Raw genomic sequence first — 21,720 nt, forward strand, 5'->3', positions numbered from 1 at the left:
CTACACTACATGTATGATTTTTATCGGGGCTAAGTTCCCTACATACCTGTATAAATGGTTTAGTTAGTGTTTTGAGGGTGTCAGACTCGCTTTAAGATTCAAGTAAAGGAGCATACAATTTTGGAGGAGGTCTGGTGTGGTGCTGAGCATGCACTACAATACCCGACCCCTCCCGATATATATACCCCCTGAGGAAGCAAGATCAAACTTGCGAAACACTCAACATGTTTTATGGCAACTGTGCATAGATTCTCATAATAGATGAGCAGGTTTGCCACATTGGTATGAACGGATACATGTACTACTTTACTAGATATTGGTAATGTGATGGTTCTCTTAGCTCAGATGTTGTTTGACAACCAGAGAACAGAATTACCTGATTAATTATAGAAATAATACTCACTTGAACTTAGAATTGAAGTTTTTGCCCAGAGCTAAATGGTTTATGGATTTACTTCTTCCAACTGATAAGATCAGTGTTACTATTTCAGAGTTAAAATCTAGAGGATAAAATAAATCATTACTAACAGGATTGTATCGGCCCATCAGGAAACTGGTGAATCCCAGTAAGCTAAGCCACGGACCCCTCTATCTCCCACCCAACAGGACATTCCCCCAGATCAGCCAGTATCTGTCAGATGTAAACCATGTACGGAGTGAAGCATCATTGGTCCTTACATGTTTTAGCAGCTGCTGCCACTATATAGAATAATAGTTTTGATTCATCCTATAACTTTATTTGCCTTGGCAGCAGCTGCCTGGCGCTGGTTTGAAACGCAAAGTTGATTGTCCACCAAATTCCCTTTTAGTGTCAATTTTACCCATCATTGAAAAATATGTTTACACCTCAAGAGTCCATACATTATTTGCCACATACTCACCTAAGTTTTCTTCCCAGATACCATACTAGAATACATTATTCTCTTTGGTATTGGTTTTTATCTGCAAAAACTGTCATTTTTCTCTATAAACCGACTACAAAATTAGCTACAAACATATTTTACAGAAATTGATCGCCATTTTCCATCCCTCATCCAGGTGTAGTATAAGATACATGGTGCTTTTATATTACCCGCCTGTACACTACATACCATTTGCCGATATATCCAGTGAGCTCACAGAACTGACATCAAAGATCATGTCTTGTATCACTTGTGCACCAGGTGAGCGAAGCTTCAAAAAAATAGAATAAAATAAACTTTCTTTACAAAATGTTATTGAATTCTACAGAAATTAAAATGAGAAAACTAATTTGAAACAATGGGGAGGACAAAACTATAATAGGCCTCTTTCACGTGGCAGTATTTTGGTCAGTATCTTGCATGAGGTTTATGACCCCAAAATAGTGAGCTACAATGGGTATATATGTGCACATTGCGCCTCTTGGACTTTGGCGTTCCTGCATAGTTTTTCAAGCAAAAGGTGCTTCAAAAAAATACCAGCGTTTTTTTTTTTTTAGCGTCTTCTACATCTTTTTGGACATCTTTTGCAGTGGCTTTTTTTTTTAATTATTTTTTTATATTCTATATATAAAATAGCTGTAGCCGCCATAAGAATGGACCGGTCATTTTTTTTTTAGCCACTTCAGCAGTTAGAAGAAGTGTCAAAAGATGGAATAAATGCACAGCAAGGCGTTTTGACATTGTTGTGCACATTGTTCTTTTTGACTTTTTTGAGCGCTTTTTCAGGTGGGTTCCAAGCGGAATTCACCTGAAAAAGACATTGTGTGAACATACCCAAACAGAGATAGCACTAATGAAAACATTTGTGGCACTAAGACCAGCATTCTCAATTACCTAATGCACTACGACATGCAGACACCAGTACTGTAGACATCACTGACATTCCTCAAAGATTATATATGGCGAATGCTCAACTCCACTCACCAGCAACAGTAGTGTTATTGCTTTATGCATTCCCTGTAATGTTTATTTTTGTGTTTATGCATCAATGTATTTACTTATTTTAATATTTTAGAATTATAGTACAGACCAAAAGTTTGGACACACCTTCTCATTTAAAGATTTTTCTGTATTTTCATGACTATGAAAATTGTACATTCACACTGAAGGCATCAAAACTATGAATTAACACATGGGGAATTATATACTTAACAAAAAAGTGTGAAACAACTGAAATTATGTCTTATATTCTAGGTTCTTCAAAGTAGCCACCTTTTGCTTTGATGACCGCTTTGCACACTCTTGGTATTCTCTTGATGAGCTTCAAGAGGTAGTCACCGGGAATGGTTTTCACTTCACAGGTGTGCCCTGTCAGGTTTAATAAGTGGGATTTCTTGCCTTATAAATGGGGTTGGGACCATCAGTTGTGTTGTGCAGAAGTCTGGTGGATACACAGCTGATAGTCCTACTGAATAGACTGTTAGAATTTGTATAATGGCAAGAAAAAAGCAGCTAAGTAAAGAAAAACAAGTGGCCATCATTACTTTAAGAAATTAAGGTCAGTCAGTCCAAAAAATTGGGCAAACTTTGAAAGTGTCCCCAAGTGCAGTTGCAAAAACCATCAAGCGTTACAAAGAAACTGGCTCACATGAGGACCGCCCCAGGAAAGGAAGACCAAGAGTCACCTCTGCTTCTGAGGATAAGTTTATCCGAGTCACCAGCCTCAGAAATATCAGGTTAACAGCAGCTCAGATTAGAGACCAGGCAGGGCCGGCGTTTGGCACAGGCAGACCAGGCAGATGCCAGGGGCCCCCACCTAGAAAGGGGGCCCCCTACCTCTGCAGCCCCTGTATGAAGTGCCCAGAGGGTGTACAGCAGTGGCATCTCTCCCAAACCCCCCTGGAGACCCCCTCAGTGCTGTGATTTACTCATGTGGTCTGTGCTGTTTGCTGTAGGATCAGGTTTCACAGTCACATACAGCAGGGATCAGCATGGGCTCTGACCACAGTCACTGCTTGTAATCTGACAGATCGACCTCCCATCACTACTGTCTGGATGACACAAGACAGGAATATTGTCTGCTGAATCAGGGCATTTATTATATAGAAATAAATGAATTCCCACGTGAAATAATAAGGGTAAACCATACAAATATAGTACAGGTGTGCATAGGAATCAGCGTTTTTGGTGCATTTTTTTTGCAGCCAAAGCCTGCTCTCTTGGCAGTAAAAACACTGCTTTCAAAACACCCATTTTTTAGGGTATGTGCAGAGGATCCGGAAATGGCAGCCCTTTAGATGCCGTGGACATGTGCTGCGTCCAAAGTGCTGCCATGTTTTGAACACAGGTGATTCCGCGTGTGTTCATTGAACCGCGCGGAATCACCGCGTCCTATACATTGCAGGGGTGAGATTTCTCTGGTGGAGACTCGCATCTACGCCATATAAATTGACATGCTGCAGCCTGGACAGACGCGCCGCATGTCCGTCTCCGCAGGTGAGGTGCGGGTGCCAGTGCACGCACAGTAGAGATGGAATTTCTTGAAATTCCATCCACTATATTGTAACATCTGGCCACTGCGGGTTGGACGCTGCACAAGTACACAGCAGCTGCCCCGCAGCGTTTACTGACTGTGGTCACACACCTTTACAGCTTTTGCTGTTTGTTTTTTACAGTATGCATTTTGTCTACAGTACATGTTTAATAAAGTTAGTGTTATTCACAAAAAACGCAGCGAAAAACAACGTTGCAACATTTGCATCATTTTTTAAACTTTTTCATTGTTTTCTACGGGTGAAAAAAATTGCTGAAAGAAGCGACACGCTGCAGATTTAAAAAAGGCTGCAGTTGTGAAATTCAGTCAGGGGAAAATAAAAGGGTGCGCAGGAGATTCCTGAAAATCTCAGTTTTTGCTTGTGCTGTAAAATGCTGTAAACTTCTTATTTGCAGAAGAAAGAGCTGCAAAAATTCTGCATATGAACATGGCGAAAAGCTGCTTTTCAAAGTGCCAGCAAAACATAGGAGATTTCCGAAATCTCCTGCAGGCGCTTGTTTGTTTTCTGACTGGATTTCAGAACTGTAGCGCTTTTTAAATCCCCTCCGTTTTACCGGCAGATTTACTGCGGATTTATTGTGGAATTACCACGGTTTTTGTGCGGTTTTCAACAGCATTTTTACACCTGCGGATTCCTATTATGGAGCAGGTGTAAAACGCTGCGGAATACGCACGAAGAATTGACATGCTGTAGAAAATACAACGCAGCGTTTCCGCGTGGTATTTTCCGCAGCATGTGTACTGCAGATTTTGTTTTCCATACGTTTACATGGTACTGTACAATGCATGGAAAACTGCTGCAGATCCACAGCAAAATCCGCAACGGGTGCACATAGCCTGAGAAACACGTCACCACTTCTGTATTTATCACCCTCCTGGTTTTGGCTTGCTGATTTGAAATACTGACCAAACATCCTCACTCCAAGAAAAAAGCTGAAAAAAGTGTGAAGAACACCACAAAACAAGCTGAAAAACAGGTGTTTTGAACACAACATTTTTACTGCTAATAGAAAAGGTTTTGGCTACTGAAAAAAAATGCTGCATGTGAACATAGTCTTAGTCTGAAACGCTATGTCTATCTGTGGTGTTACATAGGACTGCAGGTGACATCTACTACATTATCTGTTCTCAGAGAGTTAGCACTGTTTTATCTGAAGTATGTCTTGGGCCCCCAATCTTTTCTGACCCTAGCAACGCCCCTGCGTACAGCTAATAGTGGCAGACCCGTTGGCCGATATAAGGTCCCTAAATATGGGGGCCACAGTGCAATGTTATCATTTGGGGCCCCCACTTTAAATTCTTGCCTAGGGCCCCACTTTGTCTAAAACCGGCCCTGAGACCAGGTCAATGCCACACAGAGTTCTAGCAGCAGACACATCTCTACAACAACTGTTAAGAGGAGACTATGTGCAGCAGGCCTTCATGGTAAAATAGCTGCTAGGAAACCACTGCTAAGGACAGGCAACAATAAGAAGAGACTTGTTTAGGCTAAAGAACACAAGGAATGGACATTAGACCAGTGGAAATCTGTGCTTTGGTCTGATGAGTCCAAATTTGAGATCTTTGGTTCCAACCACCGTGTCGTTGTGCAACGCAGAAAAGGTGAATGGATGGACTCTACATGCCTGGTTCCCACCGTGAAGCATGGAGGAGGAGGTGTGATGGTGTGGGGGTGCTTTGCTGGTGACACTGTTGGATTTATTCAAAATTGAAGGCATACTGAACCAGCATGGCTACCACAGCATCTTGCAGCGGCATGCCATTCCATCCGGTTTGCGTTTAGTTGGACCATCATTTATTTTTCAACAGGAGAATGACCCCAAACACACCTCCAGGCTGTGTAAGGGCTATTTGACCAAGAAGGAGAGTGATGGGATGCTACGCCAGATGACCTGGCCTCCACAGTCACCAGACCTGAACCCAATCGAGATGGTTTGGGGTGAGCTGGACCTCAGAGTGAAGGCAAAAGGGCCAACAAGTGCTAAGCATCTCTGGGAACTCCTTCAAGATTGTTGAAAGACCATTCCCGGTGACTACCTCTTGAAGCTCATCAAGAGAATGCCAAGAGTGTGCAAAGCAGTCATCAAAGCAAAAGGTGGCTACTTTGAAGAACCTAGAATATAAGACATAATTTCAGTTGTTTCACACTTTTTTGTTAAGTATATAATTCCACATGTGTTAATTCATAGTTTTGATGCCTTCAGTGTGAATGTACAATTTTCATAGTCATGAAAATACAGAAAAATCTTTAAATGAGAAGGTGTGTCCAAACTTTTGGTCTGTACTGTTTATTTCTATTGTTACATATAATCTTTTTGAAGAACAGACCATTGTGTACCCGAAATGGTGATAGTGTCCAATTAATTAATTTAATATGTAAATTTGTTATGTACACATGATAATAAACACGAGGGTGAAACATCTTGCTATGAGAACTCTATAAACCCTACTCGGTTTCTGCACAGACTAAAGTAGCTAGCAACGCAAACCCTAGCAGCTACAGCGCGACCAGGATAAACCCTGTACCTAATTATTTGTACTAAATGTCCAACTGGGGGTCTGTATGTATGGGAGACAGGGCAAAAACTGAGAACAAGGATGAATTCTCATTGCCACACAATAAGAGAACAAAGAATAGATCTACCTGTGGCAAAACATTTTTGTCTCCCTGATCACAGCGCCATGGACATGAGATTACTTGTATTAAAGGGTCATTTCAAATCTCAGAGAGACAGAAGAGTCTGCGAATATAAACTGATGACGACCTTTGACACACTCAGTGGAAGGAATGAATATGTCGCATGGATTATGTCTTTTTATATCAAATAAGGAATTTGCTCCCCAGACCATGTGGGGGCATTATAACACAGAACCAGACCCCAATCAGAGGACAATAAAGCATTCACACTCCTTATCTATGAACTGTTCCAATATTTATGGACACAACTGTTTATCACTCTCACTTAATGGTAGTTCTGCTTCATGTCACCTGTCTTATCTATGGCATTATTTCTGGGCTGTATTGTGCATAAATATGTGATTCTTCAGAATTGGTATAAGTGTATGCCTGAGGAAGGGACCTGAGTAGTCTCGAAAGCTTGCAATTTGTTATCTTTTCAGTTAGCCATTAAAAGGTATCAACCACTGAGGACTCTCAATTCTAAATATTTTTCAGGATAAACCCTGTTAGAAAACTAGAGAAGACAACTCGGACCTGACTCCCCAAAAGGCCGTCGAGTGTATCACGAACATCCTAAGGAACCGAGGGAGAGTGCAGCGAAATAAAGAAACCGCAGCAGTGCACTTATCTAGCTGGCCAAGATACACAGCAGAAGGACAGGAGCTCCAGGCAGGATCCACTAAAGGCTATCACCAGCAGAGAAGACCAGCAAGGGGAAGGGTTAAATAGTAGCACCTGCAACGTGATAGGACGGGCTAGATAAAAAAGAAAAACACCTGCTGTCCGAAAGGAATGGCCAGAGGCAAAAGGTAATCAACACCGGGACAAAGACAAAACCAGCTGTGGGTCAGCAGACAGAGATGCTGACAATACAGCACAGACAAAACCAGCTGTGGCTCAGCAGACAGATGCTGACAACAAAGCAAAGGACAGCCGTAATTGATTCGTTTGTGTGAAAATGTGGAATCTTGGAAGAAAATACTTTTTTCTACCAATTCTTGGATCATTCCCCCTTCCTATTTAACAAAAAAAAATAGACCAAATTGGCATCTCAAACTTTAGAGATGATTTTGGATGCTTATTTTACATTTCGTTATATATAATTTTAAATAATTCTGACCATACCTCACAGTTACTCAGGTCCATGTGAAGATCAGATATTTTCTCATTACTTGCCAGGCCTTGGAACATTGCTCTGAATTAAACAGATACAGAATAATTAAAATCCTTTTTGAACATAATCTATAAATTAAGAGCATTTCCTTTCACCAGCAGATGACAAGGAGCATTACATACCGAGCGTCAAGAGCCAGTGGAGGATGAACTATAAGGAGTAAGGGCACAGAGGAAGGGTTTAAAGGTGGTTTCAAGGCTCTAGACAAATTTAAGCAGTCACTGTAGGTAACTGCAGATTCTGGAATCATGACAGTGTGCAATGTACACACTGTCAGGATTCCGCAAGATTCGCAATGCAAATGAGCGGTCACATGAAGCATGCGATTTGCATCTATGCAGTCACATGCAAACTAGATCTAGTCGGTGTAGGACCCCAACTATGGATATGACATACTTGCAGTCACGTGACGGCTCACTTGCACTGCGAATTCTGATGAATTACATAGGATAGAAAGTAAACTTGAAAATTTGCATTAAAAAATGTCTGTTACTATGAAGCTTTGTCTTTTGTATGTGGTTTTATCCTGATGAAGACCTCAAAACGTGCTGATAATAAAACTGCACCAAGTCTACTTTGTATCCTGTACAAATTTTCGGATCTCCATCAGCAGCGCAGATGACCCACCTGTTGGTTCTCATCTGGCATTACTAAGGAGTCCTGACAGTGTGCGCCTTCCACACTGTCAGGAGCATAACTATAATATGTGCAGGGGTTGCAGTCACACCCAAACCCTAGAACCTAAGGAACCCAAAATATCCTTTTGGCCAATGTAAGAAGACCAATATTATTAAAAACCTGGGAAAGTTGGGGGTCCTGTTGGAAATTTTGCATTAGGTGCTTGCGAGCTCTAAGTTACGACACTGCCACAATTCAGGACTCTGCAGTCACACAGAGTACCGGAAATCCCAGTTATTCTAAGGCTGGGACTACTAGATGACTTTGGTTGTGACACGAGTTGCACAGCAAAAGTTTTCTAGGTATCAGTGAGGGTGCAGCATCGACGACAAGCAAGTCCAACTGAATCAGTTTTTATTGCAACTTGTTTGTCGCTTTCGCAGTACCCTCAAGGTCGAAATACGACCGCATGCGCTGTGATGTAGTAGTGACATCTAGCAAACTTTGGCCACGTGACAGGCATCATGGCCAACGTTGCAATAATAAAAATAATAGAGTAATAATTGGTATTTGAAGAATCTCTATCATAGTGGCAACTTCCCTTTAAGGAAACAATTTAATTGACTTAGAGTAAGGCCGGTCATACAAGTCAGACATTCACGGTTTGATTATGAACCACGATGTCTGGATTTCGGTGCAGTCTCATAGATACCTTTGAGGTTGTTGTGTCTGGGTCAGGAGACCGGCGGCCATTCCCCCACTGCAGTCCATAGTCAGACCGTGGAAGCGGTCTAATAGGCAATTACATACGGTAGCATTTTTATCTTGAGAACAGTCTGGTGAAGACCAATGCAAATACCTTAACGCTTGTGTTGGTAGTTTTGTCCCAGATAGGATAAGATATTTGAGAGAAAAGGCCTGGCTTAGAAACTTGGTGATAGAAGGAGAGATGTCTTTCATTTTTCTGCAAAAAGAAGTAGAAGATGAAATAATCAGTTGATGTTAACCAATAATTTAACATATATAATCTTACAGTGAAAGGTCCCTGGTCTTAGATGCATAACAAGGACTAGCCATAGCAGCCAGAGGCCTAACCAAGGCTTGAGGCCTGTCATGGCTGCACGTCTGGTTAGGCTCAGCCTAGAGGTCTCCAGTAATGTGCATATATAGAGTGTATTACAATATTTACTGGGCGCCATCTTCTGCCATGACCTTAATTGTGACCTGCACCTTCAGTGTGGACGGAGGTCACTTTCACAATATAACTCCATGGGTCTCAGATTGCTTTTTGGGTTTTGTTTTTAGATGATTAATGTGCAGTAAAAATAATCTGTCAATATGATTCTCCTGGTAAGTTCAATTTTGGCAATACCAAATATTTTTTAAAATTTTTTTCCTGTTTCTCTAACTTAAAAGTATTAAATATAAGATAAAATTTATTTTTCCAATTTGGTGTATTCAAGAATTTTGCATCATTTGACTGTTATAGGCTTTCTCTCTGCACATTGCCGGCTGCAGACTGAGAATCCGTCAGTGAGCTCGTTCTGAGGCAGACTTTGTCATTCTTTTCTACGACTTTTTCTGAGCCCTTCTCAGCAGATTTATGACCACATCACATCAAAGGTCAGCTCAAATCTGCACTATACGCTGTAAAATCTTTCCTATATTGGTTGGACTCTATACATGAGCCTTATAGGTCTACAGTGACTGGTGGAAGCTTTGGACCAACATATCGATCAGGGTTATTATTTCCACGACGCCCGATGGCCCAGAAAATCTGAAGATTCCGTCAACATTGTCAGATTACCTGTGTGAATACACATTTCTTGCAGCATTCAGATAACTTAAGCTGTGGCAGCAACCATGAAGCAAGGATTCAAAAAGCTAAAATAAATGAAAAAATACATATTATATTCATTGAAAATGTAAAGTATTCCACCCTCTACAAATGGTAAGAAATCAGCACGAGCAGCCAGTCTATACTTACAGAATCGAGCGCGCAGCCTGTGTCAGAAAGGTTAAGATGACAAAGTGAAGAGCAGTGAATTAAAAAGTTACATAAATTCTAAAATGAGAAAAAAAAAACAGTGTATTAGTGAAATATAAATTGATTTGCTTTACTTTGTGTGTCTATTATAGGTTTGGTTGAAGTCAGTCACCTGTGCTGGATATTTCGAGCATGGCTCCCACACACTCATCACCCCTATCTCATTTTATGCACGCATTAAATATATAATATATAGATCAATATATATTTATACATATTATATTCATCTTACATTTATATTTTTTTTATATTTCTATTAAAATCTGTCATTTTATTTTTCAATCAATCATAATACAGGTGAAAATGAGAAACTTTGTAATATTTCTTATTAGAGTTATTAGAGAAATCCACTTGCTTATCTTCATGTCAAGACAGGTTACTCTTTAACATTTTCTGGGAGGGTCGACTTAAAAAATTGTAATTCTGCCTTTCTTCTTTAAAAAGTTTTCATTTGACGCCATATATTGTACTGTAAAAATAACAAGTTTATTCTATGGGTTGGTGCAAATGCCACAATATCAATTATGTGGGGATTTATTTTATGTTTTACATTTTTGTAATATAAATACATGTTATTATGGGGACAAAAGTCATTTTTGTGTTGCTACATCCTGAGAGCTGTAAGTTATGTTATTTTTTTTTTATGACAAACCAGTTAGTTAGATAATAATAATAATAATAACAAATAATTATATAAATGATAATAATAATAATAATGTAGGCAATGAATAATTATAACTTACAGAGGAATCTTCTGTGGCAAAAATGCCAGGATTGCCAGACAGATCAAGATGGATCAGAGAATTGCTCAATGATCCATTGAAAGTAAGGGACTGAAATAAGCTGCTAATACCTAGAAAGTAAAAAAAAACAACATTGTGTTTGTAATAAAATACGATTTTAAACAATTTTTTCCTAAACAAATGACAAAAGAACAAAATCTTCTGAATAGCCTGATAATCCCAAATGTTGTACTTATCTTTTAAATCCCATGGCTCCAATCCCAAAAGTTCCTTGGTCTCACGTTGATCTGGTTTTGCTCCGCTACAGGACATGTCAGTGTTATTTCCCTCATGTAATAGACATGACCAGAATTCCTTCTCACTAATTTATATGTAATTCACATGTAAAGCGCCGTGGAAGAAATGGCGCTATAATAATAAATCATAATAATTCATACCTAAATCTAAATCACTCATGCCTAAAGTGATGGAGGTATAGAGCAGTAGGACACATAAGAATAATAGTAATAATAACATAATAGTACATTTCCATAGTTTCGATTTAATTCCTGCCTTAGTCTTGGGACTTTCCAATTAGCAGCCTGGCTCCCTAATAGTGCTGGGCGCATGTGGCCTTAAAGGTGGATTTCTTATCAAATTTCACAATACAAACTGTACATATTATTAAATACTTCTCTTAGACCTGATGAGCCTGGTCACTTACATTGGAAATCCGTGCCAGAATGTATAATCCTGACACTAAGATGAGCATTTTATGACTGCAGCTATAGAATGACATACTCCTAGCTGATGAGTACAAGTCTTTTCAGTCTTTAACTACCCACCCAGTCTGACTGACAGCTGCAGCTTGTACTGAGCAGTGTGAGATCTCAGCAGAGAGGAGGGACACTGAGTGACTGTCACTCAGACTAGATGGGTGGATATTGAGCCATTCTGAAATGGATTTTCACTGTAAGTACACCAGCCTGACCAGGTCTAAGAGATCTAATTAATAATATATGCAGTTTTCATTGTAAAAATCTGACGACACATTCCTTTAGGATCCCAAATTCTTTTATTCACTTTCGTGTACATATACCTGTGCATATATACCGTATATATATATATGTGTATGTATGTATATGTATATATATATACTGTATATATATATATATATATACACCTTTTGATTACCTTTTACTGATATTGAAATTCTTGAAAGGCTGAGATGTCGTAAAACTTGTTGACGTTGTTTAAAATGTTGGCTAATTGCTGCAAGTCCTTATGAGAAAACAACACAAAATTGAATTATTGCATAATTACATGATTAACACCCTAATTTTTTCTTTACAAATGGTTTTACAGTGAGGTCCTTAAATTTGAGACATTATAAACACTGTAGGTAGGCCTCTAAACTTGCATCCATTTGTGAAACATCTACTGTATATACACACGCGCACACATACACACTAGTGCTGAGCAATCCCCGCATGTTTATTGGCTGTCTAATAACGGGTGAAACATGGGGGCGAGGACTCGAGCATGGCCAGCAAAGCACCCACGATACTCGATGCGAACCCGGGTACCCCGATTATCACTCGAATGGCGAGCATGTTCGCTCAACACTAATACGCACATATACATCCACAGATGTACAGACACATTATGCACATAACACATATCACACAGATTTGCACACGTACAGTTAGGTCCATATATATTTGGACAGAGACAACATTTTTCTAATTTTGGTTATAGACATTACCACAATGAATTTTAAACAAAGCAATTCAGATGCAGTTGAAGTTCAGACTTTCAGCTTTCATTTGAGGGTATCCACATTAAAATTGGATGAAGGGTTTAGGAGTTTCAGCTCCTTAACATGTGCCACCCTGTTTTTAAAGGGATCATAAGTAATTGGACAATTGACTCCAAGGCTATTTCATGGACAGGTGTGGGCAATCCCTTCGTTATGTAATTCTCAATTAAGCAGATAAAAGGCCTGGAGTTGATTTGAGGTGTGGTGCTTGCATTTGGAAAGTTTTGCTGTGAAGTAAACATGTGGTCAAAGGAGCTCTCCATGCAGGTGAAACAAGCCATCCTTAAGCTGCGAAAACAGAAAAACCCATCCGAGAAATTGCTACAATATTAGGAGTGGCAAAATCTACAGTTTGGTACATCCTGAGAAAGAAAGAAAGCACTGGTGAACTCATCAATGCAAAAAGACCTGGGCGCCCACGGAAGACAACAGTGGTGGATGATCGCAGAATAATCTCCATGGTGAAGAGAAACCCCTTCACAACAGCCAACCAAGTGACCAACACTCTCCCGGAGGTCGGCGTATCAATATCCAAATCTACCATAAAGAGAAGACTGCATGAAACTAAATACAGAGGGTTCACTGCACGGTGCAAGCCACTCATAAGCATCAAGAATGAAAAGGCTAGACTGGACTTTGCTAAAAAACATCTAAAAAAGCCAGCACAGTTCTGGAAGAACATTCTTTGGACAGATGAAACCAAGATCATCCTCTACCAGAATGATGGAAAGAGAAAAGTATGGCGAAGGCGTGGTACAGCTCATGATCCAAAGCATACCACATCATCTGTAAAACACAGCGGAGGCAGTCTGATGGCTTGGGCATGCATGGCTGCCAGTGGCACTGGGTCACTAGTGTTTATTGATGATGTGACACAGGACAGAAACAGCTGAATGAATTCTGATGTATTCAGAGACATACTGTGTGCTCAGATCCAGCCAAATGCAGCCAAACTGATTGGTCGTCGTTTCATACTACAGATGGACAATGACCCAAAACATAAAGCCAAAGCAACTCAGGAGTTTATTAAAGCAAAGAAGTGGAATATTCTTGAATGGCCAAGTCAGTCACCTGATCTCAACCCAATTGAGCATGCATTTCACTTGTTATAGACTAAACTTCAGACAGAAAGGCCCACAAACAAACAGCAACTGAAAACCACCGCAGTGAAGGCCTGGCAGAGCATCAAAAAGGAGGAAACACAGCGTCTGGTGATGTCCATCAGTTCAAGACTTCAGGCAGTCATTGCCAACAAAGGGTTTTTAACCAAGTACTAAAAATGAACATTTTATTTAAAATTATTGAATCTGTCCAATTACTTTTGGTCCCTTTAAAAACAGAGTGGCACATGTTAAGGAGTTGAAACTCCTAAACCCTTCATCCAATTTTAATGTAGATACCCTCAAATGAAAGCTGAAAGTCTGAACTTTAACTGCATCTGAATTGCTTTGTTTAAAATTCATTGTGGTAATGTCTATAACCAAAATTAGAAAAATGTTGTCTCTGTCCAAATATATATGGACCTAACTGTATATAAACACACATACACTACAAATACACTTATACATGCTTTAATCTACCTCTATCTTCTATTTGATTTCCAGAAAGATTTATGGTATGGAGCATAGTGCTGACATTGCTATCAAGTGTCTGAGCCATCTTGATGGCAAATTCACTGTAAACAAAAGAGAAATGTTATCAGACAGATGATAGATAGATAGATGGCTTGAGAAAGGTCCACATCCTGGACTGAAACGTCGCACATGGGCCAATAAACCACTTTTATTTTTTCTATTGGAGTGCTGCCTTCATTTTTCTGGACTATTGCATGAGGTTTGGTATATACCTGGAAGGATTTTTTGCACCCTTTGTTTTCTTTTGGTGCTGCTTTTTGTTCCTGGTCGTTGCAGTACTGTTGCTCCGCCACTAAGGGGAGTGATGGTACGTCTGATGGCACTTAAGGAGTTCACCTGACCAGGTATCACAGTCACACTTTACACTTCACATTCTGGCCACCAGGGGGAGCAAAGGGTACTATGTATTAGGCCACTCCTCACAATCTGGTAAAACTGGGGGCTGGATAGGAAGTTAGTCAGAAGTTGACTGGTTTGGAACCAGGCAACATCCTGTGGCAGAGGGTGTTGCGGGGGAAGATTCAGGGGGGTCTCTGTCAGGGGTGGGATCCTGACAGAGGCCTAGCGAACAGAACAGAACGTTACGGAGCCGTGCCTGCACCCGTTGCGGCGGCATCCTAAGAAAGGAAAAGAAGCGAGGTTTACTGTGGAGAAGTGAGAAACGAGATCGCAGCAAAAAGGAGATAAAGCCAGTAGGAGTTGTGCCGTAAGATCGAGGCAGCATCCTACTGAGGCGCGTAGCCGGTGGCCGGAAGTATTGGGCTCCAAGCATTACTTCAAACAGCGGCAGGACAGTTAATTTTAGGTTGGCTGTCTCACCTAAATCACCTAAGCAGACATAGGGGGCAATTGTGGGAGAGGGGCGACTCTAGGGTCCCGGAAGAACTCCAGGCCTACCCGTCATACGGGTGCGTCCTATCCATATCATCTGGGGGACGGAGAAGAACATCAGAATAGATACGAGTTGTGAGAGAAGAACATCAGAAACAGACACAACAGTTGTGAGGACTATCCCGTGGTGCTCAGCAGGGAGGTACTACAACACACAGGCGCTAGAAGGTAGGCACTGATTTCCACCTGCAAGGGGAACTCTGGATGTGCCTTCGGACCGGCCGGTCTCAGCCAGCCCTGTTAGCATTGCTCTGGATTGTGGATCCTGAAGCCTTCAGTAAAGAGGTAAAGAGACTGCAACCCTGTGTCCTCGTTATTCATCGCGACCTGCACCACGCACCATCATCTCATCTTTCTTTGGACGCCCCTTAGCAGGGTCACGGACCGGGTCTAGCCACCGTGACAACCCCAGGACTGGGACAGGGAGGCCCGGTACCGAGTACCCCGCGGCCCTGCGTCTGGGGGCGCTCCAGATAGATAGATAACAATAATAAAATCAGAGTTACCACCATGAGGAAAAATACATGGATATAACAGACTATAATAGGTGCGAGTTCTATCTGTGAAACACATAAATATAACTTGTACAAGAAAAATTGACATTTGAATGAGCCCTTAGGTTATATGCACACAACTCCTTTTCAGGTGGATATGCTCCGTCACCCACCTGAAATAGCGTTACATAAACATTACAAAGGATAAACATATGCATAACAGTGTAAAAATGATTTGCTGTGCATATGTTCAGTCTTTTGCACTTCCTTTAACCATTCTTCACGTTCATTAACTTATTCAATACAAGTAAAAAAAAAAGAAAAAAAGCCGACGGCCAAACTTGACCGAAAATACACTGGTAAAAATGCTTCACAGGAAAAAAAAAAAAAAAGGCCAGCATTGTCTGAAGTGTCTTCCGCTTGAAAAACTCTATGGGGTTACACATGTCTAAAATGACACCATGTGCACACATACCCTTACTCCCCCCCTCCACAGGTCCAGTGATGCCTCCTCAGTGCTGCCCCCAGTCTTTGTTGATAAGCTGCAGAGGTGACCTCATGATTACACAGCGTATAACTGGTGTGAGGATTCACTCTTTCAGGTAGGTATTATGTAGCGTTCACACAGACAATGTGGTTTGGACCAAACAGGTGCAGTTTTATTGCTTTCATAAAACTCCAAAAGGATTCAAAACCAAAAACAACCTCTTCTGGGCACAAAAATGTCACAGCAACTAAACAGTTCATTCAGCAGGCACATATATGTCAGTGCAGGATCATCTAAACGGATTACGGTGTTTTCTCCAGGGGCAAACTTCATGCTCAGAAGAGGCACGATTCCACCAGTCTCGGTATCCCTTTCAGCTTGCGCACCAGCAGCTTCCATCGCTCAACAGAAGTGTTAAACTCTGGGCACAGTTCACACTGAACAGGCTGCATCTTCCACACGGTTCTCTGCAGCTCCAACACACAGACTGCTCAGCTTTCCTGGCTGACCCATGCAGTCTTCATTCAGAGAGAGACACTGCTATGTCTCTCTCCCACCTACAGCTCACGTTTTGGCTGGTCACTCACCAGCCGCACACTTGACTCTGCTAAACATCCAGCAGACTGACCCACCTAGCGAACCCAGGCCTTGGTTCTTAGTTAAAAAAAAAGCCAGGTGCATCTAATCAAGCCTGCAGTGCTAGGAATAAACCCAGTCCTAACTGGCTTTGCTACATCGGATACACATCCACAGAACACAACCATACTTATTTGATCCACAAGAGTGAGAGATATACTTTGCTATTTTCTCTCCATTCTATTCTCTGTGCCTCTAAAGAAATCATGTGCCTTTATAAGAAAACTCCTTGAAATGGACAGATCACTTGGCTATCAGATGCCGGCGGGCTACATTTTGTAAAGTAATTACATTATTAAGTTTATTCCTCAGGCTTCTTTTTTTACTGTACTTTTTAGCAATTTATAACATTCTTACCATTTTATTCCACAGTTCTCCAAAACTAGTTCTTCAATTTTCTTAGACCTTCCTAACACATATAACATTTGTTCAGAAATCTCCGGTCTCTAATTAAAAAAAAAGTAATAATAAGAATAGGGGCTTCTTTCCACCAGAACCACCAACAGCTGCATGCTAGAAAATGATGATTATTACTTTCTGCACATACGACGCTCAGTAACATTGATCTCATTTATTGCAATAGTAAACCCTTTACGCTATAGAAATATATAATAAAAAGGTTAATCTTAGTCCAGTAAAAAAAGCAAAGTAATAATCATATTTCAGAAATGTTACATTTCTCGGACTGCCAAGTAATCCTATGGGCAAGAGAGGACAGTCTCTCATTAGGGAGACCAGTTGTGTATGGGTCCAAAGGGAAAAATGAAAATTAGCTTTTTACTAGAAGAAAAGAAAACTCTTTCAATAGTGAAACCTATATGGGTAAATCAATGTCCAAATCTTTGCAACTTGACAAGGGATCTGCAGACAGCCATCTGTGGACAGCTGTTTTGGAGCCTTTGCCCTTCATCAGTGCAAGGTTTGAACAAGATGCTTATTGGGAAGGCACCATCTCTCTTTAGGCTATGTTCATGTGTCCAGTAATGATCCGTTTTTTAGTCCATTTTTTTTTTTTTTTTAAACTGATCTCTGTTTTTACACTTACCAGGCGGAAATCTTTGCAATGAAGTTTTGTGAACCATTGGTTGAATGACAATGAAGCTACTGCCAGCGCGACATCACTAAAATAAAAAATGAAATTTTGCCAATGGAACGGCATTAATATGAGTATTTTTCCCATAGCGATAATTGCCCACTAAAAATTATCCTTAATGTTGGCAGAATCTGTAAATGTTGCTTGTAGCAATAATTACAACTAGTGATGATGACAGAGTGTGCTCGGACAGGGCGTTATCTGAGCATGCTCATGTTCTAATAGAGTGTCTTCGGCGTGCTTGAATAATATGTTCGAGTCCCCGCGGCTGCATGTCTCACGGCTGTTCGACAGCCACAACACATGCAGAGATTGCATAACAAACAGGAAATCCCTGCATGTGTGGCGGGTGTCGAACAGCCGCGGGGACTCAAACATATTATTCGAGCACGCTGAAGACACTCTATTAGCACATGAGCATGCTTAGGTAACGCCTTATCCGAGCACGCTCGCTCATCACTAATTACAACTCAATAGTACTGCTCTGTGTATGGCTTTCACGAGAGCGGCCGCTGGGTAGCAGTAATGCTCATTGTTGATGACGGTAAGGATTGTCATTGCGAAAATGATCCTCGTGGACTATTTGTTCAAATAACATACCCCAAAACTGTTTCAGTAAAAGAAAAACTCGTACAAATATGCGGTTTACTCAAAAATCTCCATCTGTACGTAGCCTTAAGGCAGGTACAGACGACCGTGTGTTCTCCATCTGAGAAAAATGGTCCGATTTTACTAATCACACTCTGATCAGATTTTCTCAGAGGTGATGAATAAAAAAATAAAAAAAAAGAAGTTTCACCATCTTCTCCATTCAGTCTGTCCATGAAAATCAGACCACACTCGGATGTCATCACGGACCCATAGACATGAATGGTCGAGTGCCATCCGATCGGAGGCAAATTATGCGCGCTGCAATCTTTTTTTGTCGGACCACTTTCCCAAGGAAAAAATTGGACATGTGCACAGCCTCACTGAATTGGTCCGAGCGCGATTCCATGTTTTGACGGATCACAGTGAACACCATACAAAAAAAAAATAATGTAATTTCACAACAACAAAAAATCCTTGTATGGCTATATTGATGGAAACAAGAAAAAGGCTCTTTAAAGGTGGAGATGGAAAAAAAAAAAGATGCATCATAAAAAGAGGTAAAGGGTTAGACATTTCATATTTAATGACGCAGTGGTCAGAAATACAAGAAATCAACATCACAGATCATAAACAATATTACATTTCTTATTCTTACCTGGCATCCAAGTGCATGAAATCTGATATTCTGAACTCTCGAGACTCCTGATTGTGATATATGTTATCAATATCCTGCAAAATGCACACAATTGTCAACATGAAAAGCAGAATATTGCCCTCATCCAGATAATTTCCTTTCATTTTACAGAAAAAATAAACTCTGTAAACACATGGTTTTTCAAGAAGTTTTTGGAGCGGAAACAAAAGAGAAATTGACCAAAAACTCCCAAAATCCTCCATCAAATCTCAAAAAACTTGGGAGTTTCCACTCAGCTTCTGCTAAAAAAAAAAAATTATGAAAAAGACTCAGATGCACATACCGTAACTTGGTGTAAGCTGCAGGATATTCAAATATTTTATACTGCAGGGTGTTTTGTGAAATTCAGGGAGAAGCCTTTATACTATACAAATCCTTGCCATTATGGTGGATGCACTCTCCACGTACAGGAATAAGCCTCGAAACTCAACTCAGTAGCAGTAACCTCATCCTATATTAGTAGAGGCAAAACTCATGAAGGTGGGCTGGTCTCATCCAGCAGCGACCAACTGGTTGCTTAGGATGGATCTACTCTCCCCCACTTGCTTGCTAGCTAAAGCGCAGGTCTTTCTGCAGGACTCCACATTCTTCTTTTTAGCTTTTTTAGCTTTGTCTGCCTCTGGTTGACCTAAAAAAATTTCTACAATAACATTGCTGGTGGTACGCAACAGGTATAGCATGTTTCATATATTATGGCATGTATTATAACACCTATTCTTACCTGTAGGTCCAATACCTGACCTGTCCCAACCAATCAGCTGTTTTCACTTACAGCGGTGGCCGGATGTACAGAAGGAACAGCAGAGCTCCGCACACTATGTAGTGGCAGCTTCCAAGAACTGCAGATCAGCTACTAGGTAAATCAATAGGAGCAGAGCTGAAAATTTTGGCAACAGCTGAAATACATTGGTGTAGATCAGACCAACGCTGTTTGCAGACTGATAACCTATCCTAAGGGCATAGACGTATAAATTGTACTGGGATTGGAAAGCAGTACACAGACTGGCTGACAGCTCTCCCGACCAAAGTGTGACAACTTCATGAATTTCTGTGCCAGGAGAGCCGCCAGCCAGTCTGTGCACTGCAATCCGATCTTGGTCGAGTTTATACAACCGTTTGATAGCGCCCTAAGAATCATTAATACTATAACCTTAAAAAAAAAACTTTGATCACAAAAAATTATATTATTACGACAAAAATAACACGTACCCACTGTATTTCTTCTCGAATAAGAAATCCATTGTAATCACATAGTGCAGCATATGTTTCAGAAAAGCCTCCTATAAACAAAAAAAAACCAACATATATCATACTGTGTAGTAATTCTCAGGAAATGACTTAAAGGGGGCGTCCATTTAAAGCAAATTATCACTTATTGACAGTAATGGTGATAACTTGCTGACCATTGTGACTGCGTGAATCTGCACTGATTGGTTGAACGGATGCCTGACAACTGCTCCATACACTCTCTGTTGGAAACACACTGCAGCCACATAGGGAATTAATGCAAAACCCAAAATTATTTAATGTTTAAAGCAGAGTTTTTTGTAAATGCATTTTTTTTAAATTGTAGTAATGCTTATTTTTCCATATCACAATCTGTATTAAAAAAAAAAAAAGAACAAATAAAAGTTTTGCAATTTTCACACTTTCAGGAAGAGTTTTCAGCACTCTCATTATCATCAATGACTGTTCTGGCTCATGGAATAATGATGACTGCAGCCCATCAGTGACTGCTGATAGGCTGCAGCGCTCATGTGACATAAACAATGCCATGAGATTGCTGAGGGGGACTTAGCGCTGGGAAGAAATGAGTGACAGGTTAGTAAATAAAAGGTATTTATTCCTGAATACACTTTAATGTTTAGTTATACTTTTGATTTGTCAGCTCGTTAATGACATTCCTCTTCATGAGACGAATAAACATTTTATGATTTCATTAAAATGTACATTTACCACAAGGTCCTTGGTTACTTTCTGTAAGATTTTCTGGCAGATCAGTAATCCCTAAGAAATGACTTTTTAGGTCTGGATTTTTCCTTATCATTTTTCTAAGAGAAAAATACAAAAAAAATATTTAGGGTCTTTACATGTGTTTTGCAAGAAGCATTTCGGATTAAATATATTAATGTTACTTTGAATTGCTAGTTTTAGAAGCAAGAAATGAAAGGCTACATATATTTGCTTCCTACATGCAGAATTAAAGGGGTTGTTTTATATGTGAAAATGGGGCCCATGGGATAAAACAGGGATTTTTGTGTACTCACAGTAAAATCTTTTTCTCCAAGCCACTCATTGGGGGACACAGGAGCGTGGGTGTATGCTGGTGCCACTAGGAGGCTGACACTAAGTGACTACAAAAAAGGTTAGCTCCTCCTCTGCAGTATACACCCCCCACTGGCTCCAGACAGAACCAGTTCAGTGACCAAGTAGTAGGAGATTATAATCATCAACAATAGGTACAACATGTTAAATCAGAAAACAATAATAGCTATCAGGCCTCCAGGGTGGGTGCTGTGTCTCCCAATGAATGGCTTGGAGAAAAGGATTTTACGGTGAGTACACAAAAATCCCTGTTTCTCCTTCGTTACATTGGGGGACACAGGATCGCGAGACGTCCCAAAGCAGTCTCTGGGTGGGAAATAACGTAACAGAGTAAACTCCTGGCATCTGCTGTCTAAAGA

General features: G+C 40.5%; 1 protein-coding gene across 1 annotated transcript in view; it reads right to left on the reverse strand.

The window, feature by feature from the left end:
- LOC143806581 (F-actin-uncapping protein LRRC16A-like) overlaps positions 1 to 21,720 on the reverse strand; it is a 68,250-nt gene that overhangs the window by 12,983 nt on the left and 33,547 nt on the right. Inside the window, exons 6-19 of the mRNA XM_077287277.1 lie at positions 20,993 to 21,087; positions 20,246 to 20,316; positions 18,998 to 19,071; positions 17,704 to 17,779; positions 17,016 to 17,104; positions 14,097 to 14,191; positions 11,892 to 11,978; positions 10,719 to 10,828; positions 9,916 to 9,993; positions 9,736 to 9,812; positions 8,788 to 8,892; positions 7,262 to 7,331; positions 1,092 to 1,173; positions 404 to 500 (exon numbers count right to left, since the gene is read on the reverse strand). Coding sequence (XP_077143392.1) covers positions 404 to 500; positions 1,092 to 1,173; positions 7,262 to 7,331; positions 8,788 to 8,892; positions 9,736 to 9,812; positions 9,916 to 9,993; positions 10,719 to 10,828; positions 11,892 to 11,978; positions 14,097 to 14,191; positions 17,016 to 17,104; positions 17,704 to 17,779; positions 18,998 to 19,071; positions 20,246 to 20,316; positions 20,993 to 21,087 — 1,206 coding nt within the window. The remainder of the gene's footprint in view (positions 1 to 403; positions 501 to 1,091; positions 1,174 to 7,261; positions 7,332 to 8,787; positions 8,893 to 9,735; positions 9,813 to 9,915; positions 9,994 to 10,718; positions 10,829 to 11,891; positions 11,979 to 14,096; positions 14,192 to 17,015; positions 17,105 to 17,703; positions 17,780 to 18,997; positions 19,072 to 20,245; positions 20,317 to 20,992; positions 21,088 to 21,720) is intronic.

This window comes from Ranitomeya variabilis, chromosome 2 (assembly GCF_051348905.1).
Source record: "Ranitomeya variabilis isolate aRanVar5 chromosome 2, aRanVar5.hap1, whole genome shotgun sequence".
In the NCBI taxonomy this organism is placed as follows: Eukaryota; Metazoa; Chordata; class Amphibia; order Anura; family Dendrobatidae; genus Ranitomeya; species Ranitomeya variabilis.